General features: G+C 43.6%; 1 protein-coding gene across 1 annotated transcript in view; it reads right to left on the bottom strand.

The window, feature by feature from the left end:
* Positions 1-20,825, bottom strand: part of igsf9a (immunoglobulin superfamily, member 9a) — a 66,239-nt gene that overhangs the window by 22,041 nt on the left and 23,373 nt on the right. Inside the window, exons 5-12 of the mRNA XM_080755505.1 lie at positions 20,222-20,367; positions 19,917-20,034; positions 18,747-18,888; positions 16,291-16,436; positions 14,548-14,690; positions 2,962-3,102; positions 1,085-1,201; positions 57-207 (exon numbers count right to left, since the gene is read on the bottom strand). Of these exons, the coding sequence (XP_080611631.1) occupies positions 57-207; positions 1,085-1,201; positions 2,962-3,102; positions 14,548-14,690; positions 16,291-16,436; positions 18,747-18,888; positions 19,917-20,034; positions 20,222-20,367 (1,104 nt within the window). The remainder of the gene's footprint in view (positions 1-56; positions 208-1,084; positions 1,202-2,961; positions 3,103-14,547; positions 14,691-16,290; positions 16,437-18,746; positions 18,889-19,916; positions 20,035-20,221; positions 20,368-20,825) is intronic.

Here is a 20,825-nt window from a genome sequence, read left to right as displayed (position 1 = left end):
AAGACATTTTTTAGAATCTGACCTCAGGTCAGAATGGGTTATTATAATATACTCACCCAAGACCAGGATCAGAGTGCTGGCCTCCACAGAGGCCACGTGGTTGGTCGCGCTGCACTCCCACGCCCCCTGGTGGTCCTTACTGAGAGGCTGCAGGAGCAGGGTCCCGTCCTCCGCCACAGAGTACGCCGAGCGCGGAGCCGCGCCAACCTAGCCAGGAAGGAATAACAAGACGACACACACACACACACACACACACACACAAGGTTTACGTGCAATGGTGGCTGGGGAGGGCCAAAGGTCTCTGCTGATTACCGGCAGGCAGCGGGCCATTACAGGGGGGAAAGTGTGTGTGTGTGTGTGTGTGTGCGCGTGTGTGTGTGTCATCGTTGTGTCACGCGCGCATGCATGTGCACGTGTGCGAGCATTCAGCAGCGTCGTGTTCATGTTTTCAAATGCATGTTTGTATGTATGGTTGTTCTTTGATAGCTCCATGAAATTACTGTAGTTTTTAATTCATTGCAATTATTAAAAACATTATAGGTTTTTTTTGTTGAAAATGTTGTGAAATAATAATATTTCTAATCAAATTGTAGGAAACAAAACAATAAAAGGGACCCCTTAAAAAACAGCGTTTGTGGAAAGCGTTATTATTACAAGGAAGCAGTGTTGTTTTTGGCAGCAAATTGTGATTTTAGTTTTAGTCATAGTCTCTTGAATAGTGTTTTAGTCACATTTTAGTCACCATGGAATGTTTTATAGTGTTAGTGTAGTTTTAGTCGACTAAATATCATAAGGATTTCAGTCGACTAAATCTATAGTTGATTTAGTCGAACAAAATGTATTTTGGCGGGCCTTGATGCCGTCATGACTGTTTTCTTTTTCTCCACTTGCTGAAAATGACCGATCTACAACCCGTTTTGGGGGAGAAATGTATATTTAGTCTTAGTTTTAGTCGTCATAGCTGTAGTTTTCATTTAGTTTCCATTTAGTTTTCGTCAGTGAAAGAAAAGGTAGTCGACGGACATTTTTCGTCTTGGTTTCAGTCGCAAAAGCGAAAGAGTTATTTTGTGAAAGCTCGACTCACCTTCCTCCAGGTTATGCTGGTGGCCGCGTGGCCGTTTCCCTGACACGGGACCCTCAGCGTCCGGCCGGCCGGCATGCTGTACTGCTTCAACGGAGTGACGCCGAATGACGGGGGGTCCTGTGGAATTGGAACGGCCAATGCAGTTAAATCATTTAGGCCTGAGAGATTCTACAAAACAAAAAAAGTATTTTAAATCATGACAGTTTTCAGAAAAAAAACTCATGTTTCCATGTCAGCGCCGGTGCTCAACCTATTTCATGTCAAGGACCCCCAGAATTATCTGTATTTGGCTGCGGACCCCCCCCCATCTGAAAATATGTTGTTCCAATATATATATATAAATAAATAGCAGACCTACGAGCTCGTAGATCTGCTATTTTTCAACAGCTAAAGTACAACATGGGTGCTTAAAAACACCAAAAGGGGTTCCCGCCCGAAGTGGGTTAAATCAAGAACGTCTGCCATTATTTGCAACCGTGGAATTAAAGACGGATTTGCAGCCGCTTATTTGGACAAGATTATCCTAATAACAGATGGATTAGCCGAACCATTAACTCTCCTTATAGTGGGGGACCATTGTGACGAGCAGAGTCGATGCCAAGAGGGCTCATGCATATTAGGAGTTAAAAGGTCAAAACAATGTCAGTTCCCTTCCCTTGCATTTTTAATTTGCTGTGGCAGACGCAGCTGCAGCCAATTAACCCACTTTGGGTGGGAACCCATTTTGGTGTTAGCGTTACGTCATGCTTTAGCTATTAAAAAAATAGCAGATCTACAAGCTCATAGCGCGCCACCGAGTGGCGCGCTACGAGCTTGTAGGTCTGCTATTTTTGAAAAATCGAAGAGCGACTTGACATAGAAGACATTTTTTAGAATCTGATCTCAGGTCAGATTGTCAGAATGGAAAACTGTCAGGATGTAGAAGACATTTTTTTAGAATCTGATCTCAGGTCGGAATGGTTTAAAATACACGGCGGCCACGGTGTCCCCGATAGTAGACGGGGCATCACAATGCTGAGAGCACTGCTGTGAACGAGGTTAGAGTGCAGGAGTTACAGACCAGGAGTCCATAATAACTAGTATACGTGGTTCCATTTTACAGTATGCAACGTTGTCTCTTATTGCTATTTTATTTGTCTAGTACATTGGAAATCGTGTATTTATTATACACATTTTTTATTACACAGTCACACACACAGTCACACACACAGTCACACGCGCACACACACACACACACACACACACACACACACACACACCAACATAAATATAAGCTCTTATAGCTTATTTCTGTTTTTTCTTCTCTATGAATTTCTGTCAGTAAAAACATCATTCAATCATTAACCCATTCTGGGCGGGAACCCCTTTTGGTGTTTTAAGCATTATGTTACACTTTAGCTATTGAAAAATAGCAGATCTACAAGCTCATAGCGCACCGCTACGAGCTTGTAGATCTGCCATTTTAGAAAAATCGTGAAAATGTGGCACACATCTTTGAATATACATTCTTCCAGAGCGAACGTTTTTAACTCAAATCCTTGCTTCTGGCCACGAGGAGGGTCCCTGGAACAACATTATTTTCAGAAAATACAGATATTTTTTGAGGGGTCCTTGACATAGAAACATAGAAACCCATTTTGGTGTTAGCATCATGTCATGCTTTAGCTATTGAAAAATAGCAGACCTACAAGCTCATAGCGCGCCACCGAGTGGCGCGCTACGAGCTTGTAGGTCTGCTATTTTTGGAAAAATCGAAGAAAGACTGACATTTTTTTATAATCTGATCTCAGGTCAGAATGGGTTCATCAGACCAGTGTGTGTCTGTCCAGTGGAAACCTCGTATGAATCTGATCTCAGGTCAGAAAGAAAAGGCTGACCTGTAGAATGACGGCGGTGGGCTCCGACGGGCCCATGCTGCCGTAGCTGTTGTAAGGCGTGCACGCGTACACGCCCGCCGAGTCGTCGTTCACCGTCGCCATGAACACCGAGCCTTCCGAGGTCACGGACCATCCTGGATACTGCATGAGAGAGAGGAGGAGGAAGGTCAAGGTCAAGGTCAAGTTTATTCATATGGTCCCCAAACTGGGCACTTCGTTTTACAGCAGATAATAAAAGCTCTCAGAGACATTACAAACAGTACAACATACAGAACAACAGACATACATTGTCACAAGATGTTACATTAAATATAAAGTGCAACCTGCAGGGCTAAAGTGCAGGAAAGAGAGAGAGAGAGAGAGAAAACCTATAGTCTCAGTTCTAACACACACACACACACACACACACACACACACACACACACCGCTAATAATACTGTTAACGGTAATAAGAATAGCAGTAAAAGGAATGAACGGCACAGTTACAAACGGGTGTTTTAAGGCCGGGGGGACCCCTTTTGGTGTTTTGTTTTTTTAAGCGTTGTGTTATGCTCTAGCTGTTGAAAAATAGCAGATCTACAAGCTCGTGATTGTACTGTAGGTCTGCTACTTTTTTGAAAAATCATGAAAATGTATAGTGACAATGTTGCGCTAATGAAGGCGAGGCCTTTAGCCCATTCTAGACGGGAACCCCTTTTGGTGTTTTAAGCATTAGGTCATGTTTTAGCTGTTGAAAAATAGCAGATCTACAAGCTCAAATCTTTTCTACAAGAAAAATCGTGTGGCGCAAATCTTTGAATATTATATTCTTTCAGAGCGAACGTTTTTAACTCAAATCTTTGCTTCCAGGGGGTCCCTGTAAAAATGTTATTTTCAGATGGTGGTCCGCATATAGCCAAATGCAGATAATTCTGGGGGTCCTTGACATGAAAAAGGTTGGGTTTTTTTTTAGTCGTCCTCAGATCTAAATGGGGTTAAGAAGAATATGAAACGGTACTGAATTATCATGCGACCGTAGTGCGCGCACTATTGGCAAAGACGTTCAATAACCACAAAAAAGAAAACGACTTTTGACTTAACCCATTCTGACCGGGCACCCATTTTGGTGTTGGCATCATGTTATGCTTTAGCTATTGAAAAATAGCAGATCTACAAGCTCATATCGCGCCACCGAGTGGCGCGCTACGAGCTTGTAGGTCTGCTATTTTTGAAAAATTCGAAGAACGACTGACATTTTTAGAATCTGATCTCAGGTCAGAATGGGTTAATCAGACCAGTGTGTGTCCCGTGGAAACCTCGTATGAATCTGATCTCAGGTCAGAATGGGTTAATAATCTTTCCTTGGCCGAAGGACACCACACTGAATTCTAAGCATCGGCCAGGGGATGCATACATAGTAAGCATACTAGTGTGGATGGATCAATGGAGTGCACGGAACAGAACAGAATATATCCATGTTATTATGGCTGAACACACAGTGGTACAGTGCAGTAGCGTGCACAGAAACTCCCTGGTTTTCAAACTTTCTGTGCCCCGGCCAGGCCAACCAGGAACGCAAGTCAAAATATTCAGGTCATAATCTGTATTCATAATTAGTCCCCCGAGGGAGGGGGGTCAGCATTAGGGACTGGTAACTATCGATTATTATACAACAGGAGGTCGTTTTTGAGGACGCAATCCGATTGGTTGAAACGGCGTCCTATAGCCGTGGTTCAAACGAGCACCACTCCACGCCTAAATAAATCAAATGAAATAATTCAGCCGCTCTGTTCTCTCCCAGAGCGCAGCAAACTCGGTGGCTAGGCTATGGCTAGTTTATTGGGACGTTTGTGGTCGTAGTGACTACATCTGTCATTAAAAAAAAGTGTGTTTTTTCAGCGATTTTCTTTTCTGTTTTAAGGGTAACTGTTGTACAATATTACACTCGAGGAGGTGGTTTAACGTCATTAATGCATTTCTGCAGCATCGCAGGCGTTCATTAATGACGTTATCCTATCGATGACTTTTTCGATTATTTTTCGAATAATTGAGATTTGAGAAGCATGTTTTGGTTTTTTTTCTTCTGTATTTTATGCCAGAAAACATACTGCATTTCTCAATCACTCTCTTCACCCAAATTATACAAGCCGATCCCAGGATTTGATACGACAAGACATGAAAAACTCCCTTTCCTATTCCATCAAACACAGCCTTAACAGAGAAATAAGTCAAGATGATACCGTTAGTAATCACAGTTCAGCTCTTAGATTGCACCTCATCTTTACTTCTGGTAAGGCTCAATTGAAACGTAATGTGTTTGCGTGCGTACACGCTACAAAATTGAAGACTGGAAAAGGGACTTGAACCAGCACGAATCCACAGTCAGAAACCATTTAAAATAAAATCTACAAAGTGTGTTTTATAGTAACCCATTGATTGTGAACTGATTGCAATAGTATCACCAAAACCACTCTCGAAGGCCAAGCACATGATTACTTATAGTTTCCAACAAACCTCCCAGTGATATATTACCATTTTTGTTCATATCTTTTCCCAATATTCTTGTAGTGGGCCCATATGGTATCCTTTGACAAGCACAACTTTTCACTTGACAACTGATACAATGATGCCACTTTTGAGTACCACCTGGCCGACAAAAGTGGTTGTGCTTGGGTGCCAGTGATTTTAGGCTAATTCCACTATGACGCGCGTCCACTTTAGGGTAGGTGATTGCGAACGCAATGATTGCGAACGCAGTTAGCACTTACTATGAGACCTAGCAGATCATGTCTGTCTTTCTGTCCGTGTGTCCGTGTGTCTGTCCCGCTATCCAAATATGGAGTGTGTTGCATCAGCAATCACTCAGCTCCATATATGGGCACAAAAGGGGCCAGGTTCACTCAGCTCCATATATGGGCACAAAAGTGGCCAGGTCCACATATACAGTAACAGCGGGCAGACACACAGACAGACAGACAGACAGACATGATCTGCAGGGTCTCAGCTGCGTTCGCTTCCCGCGTTTGCGCGTCTTACTGGTACTACAATATGCAAATGAAGGTCATGTAAGTACGTTAACTTGTAGGTGGCTCAGGGGTAGAGTGGCCGGATGGTAACCGCAAGGTTGCCATGTTTGACCCCCAGAGTTAGTGTCGAAGTGTCCTTGAGCAAGACTCTGAACCCCTAATTGCTCCCGATGTGCTAATTAATTGGTGCCTTGCATGGTTTCCGCCACAATCGGTGTATGAATGAATGTGTGTGTGAACGGGTGAATGTAATGCACAATTTATGGGAAAAAGGCGCTATATACAAGAAATGCACCATTTACCATTTTATACCAGATAAGGAAAAGTCAACTTAGGTAGCATCGTGCCGCGCTAAGAAAAGGACAGGCACACCTGGAGTTGTCTCGCGGTCGGCACGCCAGTGTGCCTGAGCTAGAGCTGCTATTTTTGGTGCTTGACATCCTACAGTATGCCTAACTAAGCTTACCCACCTTACCACCATGACAGCTACAATATGTGCCATGTATGTACAGTATGTGTCACCTATACTGTCATTTGGATGATATTAAGACGAGTGTACAGTCAGTGTGCTCCCTGGTGGCGAGTTGTCCACATTGTCAAAAACGGCCTGTTATTTGTTCACTTGGATCCAGTGTTGATTTCGTGGACTAAAACTAAGACGAAAAATGTCCGCCGACTATCTTTTTCCACTGACGAAAACTACATGGAAGCTAAATGAAAACTAAGCTATGATGACTAAAACTAAGACAATTTCGTCAACAAATAAAAACTAGACTAAAATGTTAGGAAGGGACTAGTGGACAAGAGATCCAGTATAAGTCTTTTTACAATTAGTTTACGCGCACTGCGACACCTTGTGGGCTTGTAGATTTTCAGCAAGTGAAAAAAAACAACCGTCATTACGATGGCATCAAGGCCCGCCAAAATACATTGTTTTCGACTAAATCAACTGTAGATTTAGTCGACTAAAATCTTATGATACTTAGTCAACTAAAACTAGACTAACACTAAAACATTCCAGGTGACTCAAATGTAGGGATGTCCCATAGATCCGATCCGATCCCTCAACTTCTGTGTTAGCCGATACCGAATACCGATACCAGTGTCGCGATCTCATGTTGTATTTATAGCTATCTATATATATATATATATATATATATATATATATATACATATATATATATATATATATATATATCGTGTTGTGTTTTATAGCAGACTCCTCACTCAAATGTGCAGTTTGGGCAACTCCAAAGCCAACTCCACATGCCCCAACATTTTATTTACCTGCCATATTAGTGTCAACCCCCTTACCCACCTGTGTCTGATCGGTGGTTTAGACTGGGCATATTCACCGATACCGATATGACCCGATATGACAAATAAGGGCCGATCCGATACTTTTCCCGATACTGAGTATCATCTCTACTAAAATGTGACTAAAAGTAAATGAAAACTATTCAAGAGACACTAAAACTAAAACTTGCTGCCAAAAACAACACTGCTTGAATCTACACATAATGTGATATGGGGGGGGGGGGGGGGTGAGGCCCTTTCTGTGCTCCGATGACACCCGTGTCATCTACAAGTGTCTTTCTCTCCATGTGGGGAAACTCACAGCCCACATTATCCAGCTACTGTGACAAGGTGATGGATAGGATACACGGTAGAGTTTCAGTCCTACACACACACACACACACACACACACACACACACACACACACACACACGATGATCCCATCTCTTCCTATTCCCCTCTCTTTCGTTCTCTCTCTCTCTCTGAGGAACCTTTCTTTCATCTCTGTTCATCGGCGTGTGAACCACACCCAAGACATTTATTTTGTTGTGTTGTAGCTATGGGGAGTATTTTGGGTGGGTTTTTTTTTTGGTTCAGTCAACATCCTGGCGTTTGTTTGTGCAACGTTGTTTTTTTTTTGTTTTTTTTACAACAAATGCATGACTTTTGAAATCACTTTGCGGAGAACAAGGATAGGCACACCGACGGAGGGGGCGGGAACCCCTTTTGGTGTTTTAAACATTATGTTATAATTTAGATATTGAAAAATAGCATGATCTACAAGCTATGAACTTGTAGGCCTGCTATTTTTGAAAAATCGTTAAAATGTGCCTCAAATCTTTCCGAAAATTGTCATTATTTAGAAGACTTTTTTTTTTTAATTTCGACGTCAGGCCTGAATGGGTGAAGCCCGCCAGGCATGCACACGTCTGTAGTTAGGAGAGAGAGTGTGTGTTGCCCGCACGGAGCGACCGACAGCCTTGCACGTCTGTAGTTAGGAGAGAGTGTGTGTTGCCCGCACGGAGCGACCGACAGCCTTGCACGTCTGCGGTTAGGAGAGAGAGTGTGTGTTGCCCGCACGGAGCGACCGACAGCCTTGCACGTCTGTAGTTAGGAGAGAGAGTGTGTGTTGCCCGCACGGAGCGACCGACAGCCTTGCACGTCTGCGGTTAGGAGAGAGAGAGTGTGTTGCCCGCACGGAGCGACCGACAGCCTTGCACGTCTGCGGTTAGGAGAGAGAGTGTGTGTTGCCCGCACGGAGCGACCGACAGCCTTGCACGTCTGCGGTTAGGAGAGAGAGTGTGTGTTGCCCGCACGAAGCGGCCGACGTTGCATGTCATCCAAGCTGGCAAGCCGTCGTAGCGGTTCCCAAACGGTTTTCCATCGGACAAAAAGCTGAGAGCGCCCACACTTGTGTTCTCCGGACATATTGTCCATGCAACGTCAACATATATATTCATATATATTCTATATGTTTCGGCCCCCAACCCCCCAACCAACCCATTTTTAGTGGTATGACCAAGGAATGAAACTCCCCACAGCCATCTCAGAGTTGCTCCCTCTCTCCTCTCATTCAAAACCTCACTCAAAAGTATAAAACCCACCTCTTCAGGATATAGCTTTCCCCAGATGAGGTCTGGTTAAGATGTCGTCGCCCCCCCCCCCCCCCCCCCCCCCCCCCCCCCAGTTTTCTTTTCACCCAGTGCCAATTATCTAATGTAATCCTGGGCGCTACACTTCCTCTGCCAACCTGGGGGGGCAGCGGACTGACCTCATGCCTCCTTCTATGCATGAGGAGTCCAAGCTGCTTCTTTTCACCTGACAGAGGGGAATTTCCCCGGCCGGACGTAGCGCGTGGAAGGGACACGTTATTCCGACCAGTTCCTTTCCCCTCCATCAGGCGCCCTGGCTGGCCAGGGGGAGGTAGTTTTAGAGACCAGGATTACAGCATGTTTTTGTGAGGGTATCTACCCTAGGGGACACGGGGAGAACATGCAAACTCCACACAGAAAGGCCCTATCGCCAACCCCCGCCTTGGGTATGGGCACTGATGACGCGGAGGAGGGAACACGCCGCCAGTGCCCACAGCGTCCCCAGCGGGAATCGAACCCAGGACCTTTTAGCTGTGAGGCAAAATATCCTTTTATATTTTAACCTTGTACCGTTTTCCTTTTTTTCGCCTTTCTAATAAAGTCTGTTCCTAGTGTTCTTATGTAAAGCACTTTGGGTATTTAGAAATATATATAAATTTGCTTTGTGCTTTTTGTGCAACATGTCTAAAACGTTACTACTACTTCCAGACAGTCGAGGCCTGATATTTGGTGGTCCCCCCACGAGGGTGGCCCCGGACCGTTAATTAATCAAACCAAAACGAGTGCGCCTTCATGATCGCACCTGTGTGACCTCAGCCAATCACAGTGAGTGTAAGTATATGGGGGGGGCTTGATGATTGAACCTCGACTGGCCTGGAGACAGACGGCATGACAGACACGCCTCTCATTATGATAACTTTCACCCCTCGTGTGATTTAGTGGACCAGACCAAAGGCTACAGGTGCCAAGACGTCTCTCCTATAACGCGGGGCCTGACGGTCTGTTCATTTTTACATTCCCCAGCCGTGAAGGAGTCGACGTGACGTGCATACAGACGGAGCAACGGGCAACTGTGGCCATCTGGAACCTTCCAGTAATGAGTTTCACCTTGGTTCTTCAGAGAAATGTAAAGAAAATGGAATAATGTTTCTTTTTTTAATACTGTACAGAAATGTCCATAGATAATGTTAAGATAGATAGATAGATAGATAGATAGATAGATAGATAGATAGATAGATAGATAGATAGATAGATAAGATAGATAGATAGATAGATAGATATTTCAAAACCAGGACAATTTTCCAAACTTTTCGCAAATTCAAAATAGTAAAAATAGATGATCTACACTAGGCTTACAAAGCGTGCGATGCGAGAGATTGTAGATCTGACCTGAAGTGCCGTCGTCAGTATAGTACCAATGTTTAGCTCAGAACTGGCAGGCAGCCTGTGCCAGCGCTTCCGCACTGTGTGTGTATCTTAATTCTGCATCAACCAACGGAGCCAGAAATATTCTCCTATTATGCAGAAGAAATATTTCATTTGAAATGTATTCCTTACTGATGACCACTGTGTTTGGGTCTCTCAACCCAGAAGCAATGATACTATCCAAGTATGTTGGACTGACGACTTGGGAGAGTTATCTCAATGCGGGCACACAGAGAGAGAGAGAGAGAGACAGGCAAAATAGAGAGAGAGAGAGAGGGGAAAGTGAAGAAAAACAATCAGTAAAATGCCTCAAGTTGGCTTTGAACCAAGGTCAGTTGCAACTCAGGCCTTGTTTATATGGTCTTTGCTCTATAACTCACTGAGCTAGCTTGCGTGAAACAACAACGAAATTCAGTTTTAGTTTAGAGCTTCACCGTGTGTGTATTACTTCAATGACAACACACGGTATTAACCCATTCTGACCGGGCACCCATTTTGGTGTTAGCATCATGTTATGCTTTAGCTATTGAAAAATAGCAGATCTACAAGCTCGTATCGCGCCACCGAGTGGCGCGATACGAGCTTGTAGGTCTGCTATTTTTGAAAAATCGAAGAACGACTGACATTTTTAGAATCTGATCTCAGGTCAGAATGGGTTCATCAGACCAGTGTGTGTCCCGTGGAAACCTCGTATGAATCTGATCTCAGGTCAGAATGGGTTAAGTCCCTATATAGTCCCTATTCTGGGCATGAAGTGACATCATGCGAACACTCTTTGTTCGAAAATAGAAAAGAATCGACAGCACCGTGAGCTTGTAGATGCGCTGTTTTCAGCCAAGAGATTTGGCATAGAAGGAAAAAAGGAGGGGACGAAGTATAGACCTTCTGTTGGGGACTTGGGGGGGGACCCCAGTCAACACATTAACCCATTCTGAACGGGAACCCATATTGGTGTTGGCATCATGTTATGCTTTAGCTATTGAAAAATATCAGATCTACAAGCTCATAGCGCGCCACCGAGTGGCGCGCTATGAGCTTGTAGGTCTGCTATTTTTGAAAAATCGAAGAACGACTGACACTTTTAGAATCTGATCTCATGTCAGAATGGGTTAATCAGACCAATGTGTGTCCAGTGGAAATCTCGTATGAATCTGATCTCAGGTCAGAATGGGTTAAGTATAGGGCATACATGGGCCACTGCTGCAGGCCTGGGGGCCCACATATGCAGCCTGCCACTCAATATCTAAATACCGATATATGATTCGTTCTGTTTTTAAAGGGAGCGTTAAAACTGGCTGTGGTCGGGTATAAGTAAGCCTCTTGCAGAGCCATGAGGCCCATGGGGCAGGAGACGCCCATCTCCTGGTGCTGTAGTGTGATAAAAGTACACTCCCTGGACATGACGCTCGAGGGTCTGGGTCCCATTTTTAGTGGTATGACCAGCCAGGCGACCCAGGGGATCGAACCCCCGACCTCCCAGTCTCAGAGTGGACACTGTCACTAACCACAAGGCCACTCACTGCCCAGCTGTTAGCTGTTGGCAGGAAGTCAGTTGTTAAAGAAGGCCAATAGAGCGCCGAAGTCCTGACGTCACTGTCAGTAGAGGGCGCCAGTCCACAGGTTTGTGGACTTTTTTAAATTTCCATTGTAATCCCCATGGGGAGATTTTAGATCGCCTCATATAAAAACTGTGTTTGAAAAAAAAACCTATCACCCCGGGCCACTCATATGGATATGAAGCATCGACTGAAGGTGGAAATGTACGAATATACCCAAAGAGTGACAAAATAAACGTTAGAAACGAGTCAAACAACCCAGAGACTGCATTTCCGCGTAGGCAGGTGGCTGCAGCTGCCCCGTCGCACAACAAAATGTCATTTTTGGATTGTTTATTGTCATTTTTATTTTGATGTTTGTAGGATATGCATTTATTTATAAGCTTTCAGCTTCAGCCTATTTCTTTTGATCACCTCCAGTTATGTTAACAAATAAGCTGTTTTGTAACTGTGAAGATGATCAAATAAACTAAACTAAAACTAAACTAAACTAATGTAACTCTCAGAGTTAAATTGACGCTCGGACGTTTACAAGATTGTACGACTGTACGTGCTATCACTGTCCATCAAGAGCAGCAATTAATGATTCCCCACGTGGACAGATATCCATCAATCGATCTATAATAGACGAGAATTAATGTCTCTTCTGACACGGTCTCATAACAGCATATCTAGTCATTTGGTGTTTTACAGCTGGACTGTAAAACACAATAATAGTTATGTTGTCTGTCCAGTCTATGACCTCAGTCATCTATGATGTATGTACAGTACGAAACATGACTCCATATTTGGGCAAGGCTTCAGCCTAATCCGCTGGAATTATTCAATTAAAAAGGTAATATTTAATGTCAATTGTGTGAAGAATTCATGGAGGTACTTCCTTGGCTTTACTTGACATGCTGTAAAATGTGCAATACACAGTACAGTAAGTAGAATAGCTAAATAAATAATGGTTTTGGACATATGAGGTTTTCCACTCGACAGGTAGCACTGTGACTAAACCCATTCTGGGCGGGAAGTGCCGGGAACCCCTTTTGCTGTTTTATGCATTATGTTATACTTTAGCTATATTGACAAATAGCAGACCTGCTATGCCTTCCATCGTATGACGGAATATAAATAATTAAGCATTATGCCGTTCGGCCTGGTTTAACCGCAGACCCTCGGCTAAGAAAAAACAGCATGACAGAATAAGCTAAGAAAAACAGCATGACAGAATAATAATGCAGTATCAATTCTCGTCTATTCTACACACCTGCAAAGGATCAAACTCAAGGCAGCAGCAGAAAAAGCACCTTTCTGCCATGAATTAAATATCACTTTACACACAACCATGGGCCTAGGATGGGTATTGGGTGACATATTGTGTAACACGGCTGTCTGCGCGGGGGAAACCTTGTATCGCCATATTTGAATATTTCATGTTCTCCAATATATATATATATTTTTTTTTTTGTCCGATCTACACACGCTCACGAGGCAAGCATTGTGCTTAAGTCTGTCTGTGCGTCGTGTACATATTTAACCAATTCAAAGGCTTGTGACTAAATAATAACAATACTACATTTGGAACACAGCTGGTCACAGGTTCCTTTCTGGACATTTTCAGGAAAAGTACGTTTCTGACATACGAGGTTTTCCATTCCAAACAAATCCCACCCGACAGCGACGATAGGTAAGTTTCAGCTGCAGGAAACTTTTTTTTCCTTTTTCTCCAATTCGAAGAAAAAGAAAAGAATAGAAGATGCAATATGCGACTTCTGTTAACATTTGGATGACATTTACGCAGCCGTTTTCATAAAAAATGAATGGCTTCTCCCTCCCCCACTAGTTGCTTGCAGTGCAAGAACACAGCTCACACACTGCTGCAGTGTGGGCGGGCGGCCCATACAGCAGAAATAAACAAACAAAAGTGTGTAGGCATATTATACCGCAGAGAGCTCTGACAGTATTATGAGGATGGTCCAGGTGGGCAGACGCAGACTGAACTCCTTAGCGATAGGGCCGTCACGATCATGACATTGTTACTTAATGACTAAAATGGCATATTTAAAAAAAAGAATCACGATTTAAATCAGTGGTTTTTTTCGACCAGTGGTCTGGCGGCTAAATGGAGAGTTGGTAACCAAATGGATTTGGTTTCATGTTACGCTCTCAAGAGTTACAGTACCGTTAGTTTACGAGAAGTCTAACAAAAATAACAACATGACATAAGTTATGCTTTTGGGTTTTGAGAGTGTAAAATCAGAATGGTAGTCCGTGGCTCAAATGCAGAATAAACAATGGGGACCTTGAAAAAGGTTGGTTACTAGGAGTGGACCTGGTGAGACGTATAGGAGAGGCCCGGACAGGAGACAACCCACAGAGCCTATAGTCCGTCCATGCACCAGAAGTGTATATACCTCCCAGCCCTGGCAGAGTAGTTCTGGAGTAGTTCCAACGGATTGTGTGGCCCTGGTTTCGCCCCTACTAGTGGGACTGATCGAGGGTATAGCTACTGGGACGTATAAGTCGGGACTTCATCAACCCCCGGCTGGGTCGCCTGAGTTAGGGCCCCGGGGTATGATGTTGGGAGACCCGAATACCCCCCGTTGACCTCAGGACACATCACTGAGGATACGTCCCGGGTGCATCCATCCATGCGATGTATTTTTCTTTAGTTACACCAGTGAATAACTGTGACCAGGGCCTATATATATATACACACTTACCACAGACAGATCGAGAGGCTCCCCATCCTTTGTCCAGGTGACTCGTAGCAGGGGAGGCTGAGCCAGCACAGGACAGCCCACGAGGCCCTCCATAGCTGTGGGGAGGTACGTCTCCTTGGGCATTTGAAGAGCTCGGGCTGGGTCTGCACGAAAGTACAAGAATAATAATAAAATACAATAAAATAATAATAATAATAATCTATCCTATTTTGTTCATTACTGTAGTCAGTGAGATGAAATATCTCAAGCAATTTTAGACCTGAGGTCACCGAGTGGCGCGCTACGAGCTTGTAGGTCCGCTATTTTTGAAACATCGAAGAACGACTGACATAGAAACATATAGCTTTTTCAGAAAACTGTCAGAAAACTGTTAGAATCTGATCCCAGGTCAAAATGGGTCAAACACATGCCTGTCACTGTGTTCGTATATTAGCCGCTCGACACATCCAGATGTACTGCGGTGGATTTGAACCCGAGCGTTTCCGTTCATTTCATTGACATGCAAGGTTTTGGAACCGTCCACAGCCCACTTCTGAGACACAAGACAGAGCGAGTACAGACAGATAAGGGGCGGCATCTTATAATGAGCAAATAACGAGGACCAATTACGCGAAGATGAGGTTGAAAGTGAGTGAATTGCTCCTTTAGCCCATTTCGACCCCCGAGGACGATTCTACAAAAATGTCTTCTAAATCCTGACAGTTTTCTGAAGAACCTCACGTTTCTGTGTCAGTGGTGCTCAAACTATTTACTGTCGAGGACCCCCAGAATTATCTGTATTTGGCCACGGACCCCCCCGCTGAAAATATGTAGTACTAGGGACCTTCCACTTCCAGAAGCAAAAAAAGTGAGCGAACCTACAAGCTCATGCTATTTTTCACAGATAAAGTGTACCATAATGCTTAAAACACCAAAAGAGGTTCCCGCCCATAATGGGTTAATTACTTAATGATAAGGCAAGACCACAATAGGCCAGACAGATTAGCCACTTATAGAGGCCTAGATATTATTTTCCAATTATTTATGATATAAATGGTATTTCATCCAGTACCCGCTTTTGAAAATAATTTGCTCACAGCACGTCCTGCACCTTAAAAGTCTTTGATTCTGAAACAGTTCATTTGTAAAAAGAAAAAAATCAATTATATCGTATAGGTTTTAGAATTCTTTCTTTCTTTGTATTTGTTTCGAACACCATACAATAAAACATCATAGTAAAACAATAAAAGTAAAGACACAAGATAGAATAGTATTCATTTGGTTTTAGTCACATGTTAGTCACCTGGAATGTTTTAGTGTCAGTCTAGTTGAATATCACTGAATATCATACGATTTTAGTCGGCTAAATCTACAGTTGATTTAGTCGAATTAGTCTTATTTTTTTTCACTTGCTGAAAATAGCGATCTACATGCCCACAACACGTCGTGAGCTTGTAGATCGGCTATTTTCAGCATGCAACCAATTGTAAAATTTACTTACAGTATACTGGATCTCTTGTCCACTAGTCCCTTCCTAACATTTTTGGTCTAGTTTTTAAATTGTTGACGAAATTGTCAGTATATTTTAGTCTTAGTTTTTGTCATCGTAGCTTCGTTTTCAATTTAGTTTCCATGTAGTTTTCGTCGGTGAAAAAAAAAAGGTAGTCGACGGACATTCTTTCGTCTTTAGTTTCAGTCGACGCCAAAATCAACACTGCAGGTACAGTATACTGTATACAGTATACTGTATATATATATACTTACGCATGACGGTGAGGCTGGCCGACGCCGTCGGCGGGGTGAGCAGTCCATTGGTCGGCATGCAGGTGAAGTTCCCAGAATCCTCCGGGACTAGACTGGAGATGAGGAGAGTGCCGTCCACCATGATCTTGACACGTGATTTCAGGGTTCTTTGGGGGGGGGGGGGGGGGGGGGCACATGGGAAATCACGAGAATGTAAAAGGTGAACTTCGGCTTCTTCGGAGTTATCGCAGTCTTTTTGTTGTTGCAATACATTCAAGTTAACACCCTAATTGCCCCCCCCGGTGGTTATTTTGTCTGCTATTTTTTTTTTTAATCGTGAAAATGTGGCACAAATCCTTGAATGTATATTCTTTCAGAGCGAACTTTTTTAACTCAAATCTTTGTTTCTGAGAGGGTCCCCTGGAACAACATATTTTCAGATGGGGGGGGGGGGGGGGGGGTCGGCGGCCAATTACATATAATTTTTTGGGGTCCTTGACATGAACTATTGAGCACCACTGATACAGAAACATGAGGTACAGTATTTCAGAAAACTGTCAGAATTTAGAAGACACTTTTTATAATTTCGACGTCAGGCCTTAAATGTGTTTCTCCCAACGTCAGCTGTGTAGGAGGAATCCTCTAGGGCTTACTCTCCAGTGAGCACCGCCAGGTTAACCCATTTAGGCCCGACGTCCAAATAAAATAAAATTAATCTAAAATCCCTGACAGTTTTCTGATTTCTATATCAGTGGAGCTGAATATTTCATGAAAAGGACCCCAAAAATGATATGTAATCGGCCGACCCCCCCCCCCCCCCACCTGAAAATATGTTCGCTCTGTAACAATATATATTCAAAAGGTTTGCGACCACATATTCGCGATTTTTCAAAAAAATAGCAGACCTACAAGCTCGTAGCGCGGCACTCGGTGCCGCGCTATGAGCTTGTAGATCTGCTATTTTTCAATAGCTAAATTATAAAATAATGCTTAAAACACCACAACACATGGGCATCCCGTCCAGAATGAGTTAAGCAAAAATGTGTTTCATGTCACTGAGAGAGTGGGCAAAGGAAAAATACTCGGTTTTACATTTTTTTCATGCATTTTATCTCGAAAACCAAACACCGGGGAAAGCTGCCAGACAAACAGAAATCACATAAACAGCCTGCAGATTAAGTATATATACATGTATAAGTATTACATGTCTACATTCTGATTTGTGATACAGTGATTTAGCACAGCATGTGGTTTACCGACCTTTTTTCCCCTTGGAGCCCCCCCCCCCCCCCACGCACTACTGTATGCGCACACACACACACACACACACACACACACACACACACACACACACACACACACACACACACACACACACACACACACACACACACACACACACACACACACACACACACACACACACACACACACACACACACATACGCGCACACACACACCTCTACTTAACCACCCAAGAAGACCGTCCTACAGCATATTAACTTCAAAGCAAAAAAATAACCTATTGTTGACAATTGAATGACCCAATACAATATAATGACCCTACAAATTATAATGAATCGTGCGGCTACTTCCGACAGACAGGTTCTCACGTGATCTTTGGCACCGTCAAATGCATGTGGATTGTTGTTGTTGTTGCGGGTCCATTTGGTTGCATTTGCACCCTCTCAGAGCTCAGTGGTGTAAAGTAACTCATATTGAGGTAATGTACAATTTCGAGCACTTCTACTTCTACTCCACCTCAGAGGCAGATATTGTACTTTTACTCCACTACGATTAATTTAACCCATTCTGACCTGAGATCAGATTCATACGAGGTTTCCACTGGACACACACTGGTCTGATGAACCCATTCTGACCTGAGATCAGATTCTAAAAAATGTCAGTCGTTCTTCGATTTTTCAAAAATAGCAGACCTACAAGCTCGTAGCGCGCCACTCGGTGGCGCGCTATGAGCTTGTAGATCTGCTATTTTTCAATAGCTAAAGCATAACATGATGCATAACACCAAAATGGGTTCCCGTTCAGAATGGGTTAAAACTTTAGTAGTTTACTAGTCACTTTGTAGATTTAGATTATCATTACAAAACATGCATTAACCACCTCAACGCTATATGTGAAAAGAGCCAATCTAAAAGCTTACAAATTAAATTATGCGTTGAGAGCTTGTAGATCTGCCATTTTCAAAAGAGTTTGAAAACATGGGACATTGTGCATAATTACCGTAGTACCTTCCTCTTTTGGTAAGTCTTAAAGTACATTTTAATGCCAATACTTAAGTAAATTTTGAATTCTGGACAGTGTATTTATACATTGCAGTATTGATACTTTTACTCAAGTAAAACAACGTCAGTACTTTTGCACACTGGTGCACGTTTTCACATGTTCCACTCTGTGTGTGTGCGCGCGTGTGCGTGCATGCTTGCGTGTGCATGTGTGTGTGTGTGCATGCTCACTCTATATGGTGCACGTTGACTCCGCCTCTCAGCCACACGTAGGTCATGTTGGGAGGATCCGCCACCGCCTGGCATCGCAGCAGTGCATTCTGGGACATGTTGAGAGACGTGCTCTTTGGAGGGATGACGATGACTGGGGGACCTGGTGAGAGACACACACACACGCACACGCACACGCACACACACACACACACACAAATTAAGTACACATAATGCCACGAATGCAATGCATGTGTCTTCCCCTATCTCTACCTGAATGTTCACTGTGTGTGTGTGTGTGTGTGTGTGTGTGTGTGCGTGCGTGCGTGCGTGCGTGCGTGCGTGCGTGCGTGCGTGCGTGCCATCATCAGTGATCAATTGAACGCTTTCTAGAGATAAATGCCACGTGCACGTGTTGCCTGAATAACAATTCAAGGCTTACGTCCATTCTGTTTGTGACACTGAACAGTGTGTTCTTTCATCTCACCATGACGTCCCCATGCACACCCATTTTGGGGGCGGGAACCCCTTTTGGTGTTTCAAGCATTACGTTATGCTTTAGCTATTGAAAAATGTGTATGAGGACTAAAACCAAGACAATTTCGTCAAGAAATAAAAACTAGACTAAAATATTCAAGATTTGCTGCCAAAAACAAAAAGGGATATTCTGAACATTGAGTGTTGTGATAACGATATCATTCACAACATTTGCACAAAGTTTTTTTTTAGTTTTTTCCCGTAGCAGTTGGAAAAAACAAAATGGAAATATACTGTAAGAGGCTTTTGGGGCTGCGTGTGGTTTGAAGAAGCAAAAAGGTACTGTGAACACGATTGACAGTCCTAATGATTTTGCGGAAAGAATTATTACAAACTTTTGACTTTTGGGGGATTCGGAAACTGAATTGAATTTGGCAAAATAAATAAACGAATGATGTATTTATTTTAATAGCTTAGTCTAATAATGTGTGCTCGGCCTAATATGACAGCAGAATGAAGTGATGTTTTAAAACTTTGCCAAATTCTACAAATACAAAATGATATCACGATTTAAATGAATTTGTACAACCCCGTATTGATGGTTGAATAGCGAGGAAGAGAGAGAGAGAGAGAGAGAGAGAGAGAGAGAGACACAGACAGACAGACAGACAGACAGACAGACAGACAGACAGACAGACAGAGGCACATACTGACCTTTGACCGTGAGTTTCGTCACGTGGGTCACGTTCCCCTCCGAGTTGGACGCGCGGCAGGCATACCGTCCTCCCGATTCCACACCCAGCACTCGCACAGACAATGTTCCATCGTGAACCTATAGGACAGACGGACGGACAGACAGCCAGCCAACCAACCAGCCAGACAGACAGGACAAGAGTAGAGATTGATGGATCAGTTTATTCATCCATTATTATTAAACTATACCGCAAACAGAGACACACACACACAGTGTATACATTATACTGTACATGATTACATTATGTATGTTGCCAGACACGTACCTCAGCATTTTGTCCCTGAAGCACGCCGTCTTTCAACCAGCGTACGGTAGGGGTGGGGTTGCCTCTGGCGGCGCAGGGAAACGTCAGTCCACTTCCAACCAGAGCCTCCACGACAGGCGGTGGTGTTTTAATAAAGACCGGTGGAGCTATATGGGGCGAAACAATTTTTAATGAATAATAAGAATAAGAAGTAGATAAAGTGGGTCTCCACCAGGGGCAGGTCAGGTTGTGGCCTCCTGGTGGCGCTATAATAAGCCAATGGGGAAAAGGGTGCCATTTTTGTTTTTCTTACGCCGTTGATGGCAATTGGATGATTTCCGTTCCAAAAATGTGTTTTGCTTAAAAAAATCCACCTGTTGGTGGCGCTATAGCAGGCCAATGTGAAAAGGGTGGGATATATCCCTCAGCCTAGTAGAACTAGGAACGTCTGTGAAAGATTTCACGCAAATTGCACGCGGGCGTTCATGATTTGAGGCTTTTTGTTGAAAACGGGCCAACAGTGTCGACCACTGACCATTTATTTGCGGCTACATATAGTTTGAGCCACTGACCATCATCTGACCGTCCGGTAGTGCAGACCCAATACCTTTTTAAGTCGACATTC

This window comes from Protomyctophum bolini, assembly GCF_963924005.1.
Source record: "Protomyctophum bolini genome assembly, chromosome: 22".
In the NCBI taxonomy this organism is placed as follows: Eukaryota; Metazoa; Chordata; class Actinopteri; order Myctophiformes; family Myctophidae; genus Protomyctophum; species Protomyctophum bolini.
Note: the sequence above shows the minus strand (reverse complement) of the source record. Positions and strands in the feature narration are given on the sequence as shown.